Source organism: Gymnoscopelus microlampas (genome assembly GCF_963454915.1).
Source record: "Gymnoscopelus microlampas genome assembly, chromosome: 22".
Classification (NCBI taxonomy): domain Eukaryota; kingdom Metazoa; phylum Chordata; class Actinopteri; order Myctophiformes; family Myctophidae; genus Gymnoscopelus; species Gymnoscopelus microlampas.
The window spans coordinates 24,490,029-24,497,050 of NC_139959.1; the positions used below are offsets into that span (position 1 = coordinate 24,490,029).

At 40.3% G+C, this 7,022-nt stretch overlaps 1 protein-coding gene across 1 annotated transcript in view; it reads right to left on the reverse strand.

Annotated features, from left to right (window-relative positions):
* Positions 1-6,088: 6,088 nt before the first annotated feature.
* LOC311038801 (galactose-specific lectin nattectin-like) overlaps positions 6,089-7,022 on the reverse strand; it is a 4,665-nt gene continuing 3,731 nt past the window's right edge. Inside the window, exons 5-6 of the mRNA XM_084048408.1 lie at positions 6,990-7,022; positions 6,089-6,652 (exon numbers count right to left, since the gene is read on the reverse strand). The exon at positions 6,990-7,022 is cut by the window's right edge and continues 79 nt beyond it. Coding sequence (XP_083904534.1) covers positions 6,576-6,652; positions 6,990-7,022 — 110 coding nt within the window. The 3' untranslated portion in view covers positions 6,089-6,575. The remainder of the gene's footprint in view (positions 6,653-6,989) is intronic.

The following is a 7,022-nucleotide window of genomic DNA, read 5'->3' on the forward strand; positions in this document are numbered from 1 at the left end:
GAACCGTCCAGAGGAATTATTCTATCTGATGAGGAAAACTATGTGTGGGGTGACCTCCATTATTATGGAGTGGTGATTACCTCAAACCCATACCAATTGACCAAGCTGATATCCCATCCACCACAGACCAGCGTCTGGGATCAGCGAGGACATACTAACTTTATGTGAACTAAAGGCCTTAGCTGCCATACGGCATGGCAGCACTTAACCATTCCCCTAATAACACATAGAGGAATATCCTATCTGATGGTAGAAACTATGTGTGTGGTGATTACCTCCATTATTATGGAGTGGTGATTACCTCAAACCAATTGACCAAGCCGATATCCCATCTTTTCCCCCAACACACCGAGACAAGCGCCTGGGATCGGCTAGGACATACTAACTTTATGTGAACTAAAAGGCCTTAGCTGCCATGGCATGGCAGCCTTAACCATTCCTCTAATGCCACATAGAGGAATATACTACTTAAACTTAACATGACTAAGTGTTCATGCACCGTGATGCAAGCTCAGAGTTGATGCCCCCAACCGCATCACATTGGATGCCCCCAACCGCATCAACTCTTATGCTACCCAACCGCATCAGCCGTATGATGCTACCCAACCGCATCAGCCGTATGATGCTACCCAACCGCATCAGCCATATGATGCTACGGCTTTTTTTTTTTTTTTTTTTTTTTTTTTTTTTTTTATATAATTGTTATTTATTTATTTCTAACCGTGAGTTCAACAGAGCACCTGTTGATTCCTGAACTTCAGAAGTCCTAAATGGTGTCCTAAAGCGATGTCCACCGCTGACAGTGCCGCACCGCAAGTAGGATTTTTTTTTTTTTTTTTTTTTTTTTTTTTTTTTTTTTTTTTTTTTTTTTGATGATGCCTTGAGTTTGAGCAACCAGCTGAACTCTCTAGTGCCAACTAAAGAAGCATTTTAAACTTCATGACTTTGAGGTCACGCTACACCTTAACTTCACCCAGCGACCACCAGATATGCATGGTAATAACAGAACTACCATTTACATTTAGCAATTACAACACTTGTATTCATTACATCCTGATCCAACAAAGAACTCCTCATTTTAGCACACATGACGAACATGGCACTAAGGAGCATTTTAATCAGAACGGTTGATCTGAGCGCCAACTGAAAATATGCAGACAGTTGAGATTAAAGCTTAAACTGAAGATGGGACATGACCTGTTGAACAAATGAGCCACAGATAAACATAATGCTGCTTTGTGTGAGAACAGACTAAGATCTGTGTGTTAACAGCTAAGATCTAAGACTGCCCCATCTAACCATAGATTGACTTCTAATTAACAGAATACTGAAGCAGCTTCCAATGAGACTAAAGATATGTTCATAAAATAACCCTCCATAGAAATGAAACATCAGAAATGATGGATGCATGACTAACTCTTGATATACGCTTAGATTAGACTCCACATAGATGAAAGCAATGGTTATTGACTTATAGTAGTTAGTAGTACCAACATGATTTAATCTGAATGCAGTACTACCTTTACATAACATGCTTGTAAAATGCAACTTTGCTTACGAGATTGAAGGAGAACCACAGCCGACATAATACTAAGAATGATAAGCCACCCTTTAAAGAACATAACATTAATGTTTGCCTCCTGAGCAGATTTCATTAACGACCAAAACATCCATTATCCAATACTTCATAACAATAATACTGGTACTAAGTTTGGATTCCAAGAACCTTTGAAATGCCCATCACCATGATACTCGGTTAACTGACTAAATTATAATAATAATTATTATTATTAATATTTTTTAAAACATGGCCAGCGGCCACATTACCTGGCCGGAGATGACAGCTGATAAATAGATGCAATCTGACTACTAACACAGTCTATCGCCACAATGACGCCTCCTTTTTTTTTAAAATCCCTTTCCCCACACCTTCTGAGGAAATGACACTCGACAAACTGGACAAATTACTGATCTTGACTCTACTGAAGAGCCCCACCATTTATCTGGTAGCAATAACTTTACTCCTGAAGCTTGTCACACAACATGACATCAATTGACAACCGCTTTTATAAGAATGCATTACATCTGGGGATCTGGAACATATGTTGATCCCAGATAAGACATGAGTGCCCTCATGAATTGCTCCCCTCCTTTAGGCCCTGAGAGCATGAATGCCCTCTGCTGGACTGGCTGCATTTTGCAATTAGCGGTGTTAAACCATCTTTAATATAACAAAGACTATTTAGATGGGCTGCTATGCTAAAGATAAAGGAAAGCAGTAGTTTTCCTCAAAGTGTTTCAAGATTTACTTAAAAAAAAAATATCCCTGTAATCTACCAGTCTCTTATCCAAGGTGTAAGCAGCAAAATGTAAATCACCTTGACAGCAAGAATAACTTAATTATCTTTGCAATAAAGTGCACAGGCAACTTTAGAATGCAACCAAAGCTTACATCTAACCAAGCACTGCAGCCAACTCAGTATAATAGCCCATTACTTACTTGATTTGTAGTTTAATTTACTTAGTTATAATATTTACCAGCCTCCACTATCTTAGAGGCAAATTATAACCAGAAAACGTAGGCTACATCAGATGGAAATAGCTATAGCCACCAATTAGCACATATAGCTGCAACATTAAATAAATTACCACAATATAATGGCCATACTGCACACTATAGTCTACTTTAGTAACAACGTTTCCTGTGCACCATTAACCATAAGTTATCTTTACAGCATAATTAAATGCATTCTCCTAGATTTGAACTGCTGAAAGAATGAATCACTAATATATATAGCCTATATATATATATTTTTTTTAACAAGATTGAGTAGATTTACTTGGAAGATTATTAATTCCCTACACTGAGATACTTGGTATTATGCTGCTTTACTCAAGTAAAATCCGCAGACTACTGTCTGCACACTAAACGAGATCAGAAAAACTATTAGTTATAACTTGTGCTTATAATAATAAGCAGACATGGCAACCCAGCACTGAATTGCGGACCTGTGGTTGCAGTCCCATAGCCCGGAAGAACGTACTCGACGTTGATCAATGAACCACACCATATTTGGAAGCACAAGAGAGAGAAATCAGCCAATCTAGAAACGTGATAATCTCCCATTCAATGCATTGATAGCATTCGAAGCCGATGTCTAAAGAAGCGACTACTACACCCAGAATAAGCCAAACCACAACCACCATGCATAGTAGTGTATATTTGTAGGTCTTCTTAAATGTCATCATGATTTGAGTGCACAGGGATCTCATTTTAAATAAGCCAAGTGCTTTTATGAGCGATCCAGTTTAGAGGACCTTGTATTGTGATTTGTACTTCCATGTACTGTTACCATGACTTTCTAAATAAAGTATTCAATCAATCGAACCAACCAAGCGATTTTACAGAACCGGGCCAATGCTGCTTATAATTAACCGACATGGCAACGTAAGACGTGCAATGAGATGAGGCCCCATAGCCCGGAGGAACAAAACAGAAAGCTCTGTTAAACAACAAAAACACGCTGTTTCTCAACTTAACTTTGCAACGTTAGCACGGAGCAGTTTCACTACAATTTAAAGTAGCTTTGCCTTAAGTAATGGAACGAGAACCATAACAACCAACAGCACCAGTCCAACCGCTGAACCATCAGCAACAACATTAGCAGCAACAGCATAGCAGCAGCATAGAAGAACCGCAGCCTTTGTAGATAAAACAACGCAACGCCATACAACCTGGCCTCATCACAGTATAGACAGCAGCTTATGAGCAGAAAAGCATGATTCAAGCAGCATGTATTAGTAACACCAGCAACTTCTGAACAGGGGAGCATGATAGCATAGCTCCAGTAACAACCAAACAACCAGCCAGGAACGCTAACGCTGCAATGCAGCGGCTGCCTACAACACCTATGAAACACAAAGCAGACAGAACACAGATGAAGGTGAGCTTAAATAACCCGCCCGATTGGACAACTGACTGACGTGACTGCCACGTCAGAGTATGACGTACTGTATGGGTCTGCATGACGCTGTAACCAGCCTCATAGAATGAGCAATGCATGTAACCTATCTCGAGTGTATGCTGCCAGAACTAACTCGCAGGCTACGTATCATTTGGGATCATACCAGGATAAAATGTGGCTTTTACCAGAGGATGTGGCAAATCTCAGCATTTTTTTCGCCTGCATAACCTCAACCTGGATCACATAATGTTTGTCATTATGGGGGGGGGACTGGGACTGGGACTTGTGTGTTGCGGTTACTGGAGGAACTGTGCTTTAACCAAAAGGCCGCAAGTTGATTTCCCACAGGCAAAGTGTTGTGACCAAGTGCCTTCAGGCTATATCGTCTTACTCATTCAGATCCCCCTATCCTCGGACTCATTCCCTCCGAAATTTGGCTGGCTTAAGATACGTCTGGAAAAGAGTGTGCTAAAGCTATCACTTGAAGCAAAACCAAATTTAAAAAAAGTAAGTAAGTAAGTAAGTAAGTAAGTAAGTAAGTAAGTAAGTAAGTAAGTAGGTAGGTAGGTAGGTAGGTAAGTAAGTAAGTAAGTAAGTAAGTAAGTAAGTAAGTAAGTAAGTAAGTAAGTAAGTAAGTAAGTAAGTAAGTAAGTAAGTAAGTATAATATTCTGGCAAAAACAAAGGAACAAGGGTCAGGAAAAACACAATGCCAGTTGATTGTGATCCCATAGGCATAGCAAAAACCAACGTGGGTTGATAAAAGCACTGAATGCAATCGAGTTAACACAAGGGTTTAAACACAGCACACTGTAGCAGCTGCTTTCATAAAGGCGTGTGTGGTATAGAGGAGGTCAGACTATGTGTTCTCTACACAGCCGATGCTTCCCCTTTTATACAAACGGCTCGGTGCATTGTGATGGGAGCATAAAGAAAATCTAAAATAATCACAATCCATGTCCCATGGTATAAAATAGGATGTACTCAGTCAATAGATTTTCTGCAAATGTCAAGGCGGCTTGAATCACAAAGCTTATTGAAATCTCAAAGCAGGCCTGTACGTCTTGGTTTTAATGAGACAAGAAAAGGAAAAGAAAAGGACAGCATTTCTCTGACTGTGCAGCAGTCCAGCCAATTATCAGCCTTCCCGGTTGCCGAACCATGGAAGAAAGAAAAGAAAGGAAGATGGTGGGGGGGGACAGGAGGGGGGGCTGCATTGTTTTAAGGAGGAGAGAAAGGCTGACCCATAAGCTCTCTCTCTCTCTCTCTCTCTCTCTCTCTCTCTCTCTCTCTCTCTCTCTCTCTCTCTCTCTCTCTCTCTCTCTCTCTCCTTCATCAAGTACTGCTGGAATCTCTCTCTATCACTCTCTTCTTTCCATCTCCCACGCTCTCTCCTCTCCTGTTCACCCTAGTTTCACTTCCCATCTCTTTCCTTGTCTTCTCAACACTTTGTCTCTTCTCACTTTATCCCTCCCTTGTGGTTTGCACAAAAGGAATGGCTTCCTGCCCACCAACGGCCATCAGAGAAGAACAAGGCACTGCAACATGAACGTGTGTGGCAAAGACATTAAAATTTTCTGTACAGATGTTTTATTCATCGGTTTCCCGAATCTCAAACATTCTAGCTCGCCTCCGGTTTTCCGATTTGCTGGCAAAAAAAGCCCATTAGGCACCATCACACAGAAATGGAGCTGGTAGTGGTCACTGCATTGTTCTCCTTTTGTGATTCTCTACCTTGCATTTCAGCTTCAACAATTCCCTCCAGAAACACATTCATGGAGTGAATAATGCAGGTGCACCTGTTCTGACTCAGTGGCCATTACGTAATGGGATTTGTCATTTAAGATATAGCCATATTATTAGTGGAAACAGCTATAAGTGAGGTAATTTAAAATACAGTTAGAATCATGAGAGATCGAGGCAACCAGGTGCTCACCGGAGACGTAATAGTAAAAAAGTTAAAGTGCTCCTGGATCAGACGGGATAAAACATAAGATAAACAAGGGGTCCTTGACTTTAAAAACACTGGAATAGATCTTCTAGCAGAATCCAGTACAACAATGTACAGGACATCAACATTGGAGATTCACTATGAATGACTCAGCCTGAATTATTTCATGTATTTAATGTTTTTTTTACTCTTTTATTGATGCAAGTAAAGACATTGAAGTTATAAGCAGCTTAAATCAAACCATCTGTTCCATTCATGTTCCTCTCAGTATCACCACAAGAGCTGATGTCACTGTTAATGTCACCACAACACCTGTTAATGTCACTTGTCTCTTCATTCCTTCAGTAGCGTTACAGCGATAGCAAAGCAGTATATTGGACATGAGTATATTTTTAGATACAGGACTCACACACGCACGTACGCACGCACGCACACACACACACACACACACACACACACACACACACACACACACACACACACACACACACACACACACACACACACACACACACACACACACACACACACACACACACACACACACACACACACACACACACACACACACACACACACACACACACACAAACTCAGACAGACATGCAATAATGTGTAATAGTGAGTAATTGTGCGTGCATGTGTGTAATCTCCATGTTATTCACTGGGCTTCAGCTTGTTTTTTGCAGATGGAGGCACGTCTTTCCTCACAAGTAAAATCGTCCCAAAGGTGTTCACCTGTTATATAAATGCAAAGATAAAGTTGAGCATTAAAATTGTTTACGGACAGCTTTAAGTATTATATTGAGTTGTTACTTAAAGGCGTTATTAGTGATATGACATCGTTTTGTTGAAAGGTTAAAGATTAAGGTTGATGGGGTCGCCAAAAACATTCCCTCATAATATGGGGTCGTTGTATAAAAAGTTTGAGAACCCCTGCTCTAAAGCAATTATTACCATCAGAATATGGAGCTATTCCGCATGCATACTAAAAAGGATACATTCATTAATTCATAATATTTTTTGCATAATAAATGTGCTACTATTTTATTTAATTCAGATTGTTGAGACTTACGTGCCACGTTCACAAGCATGCAGTGCTGTCTTC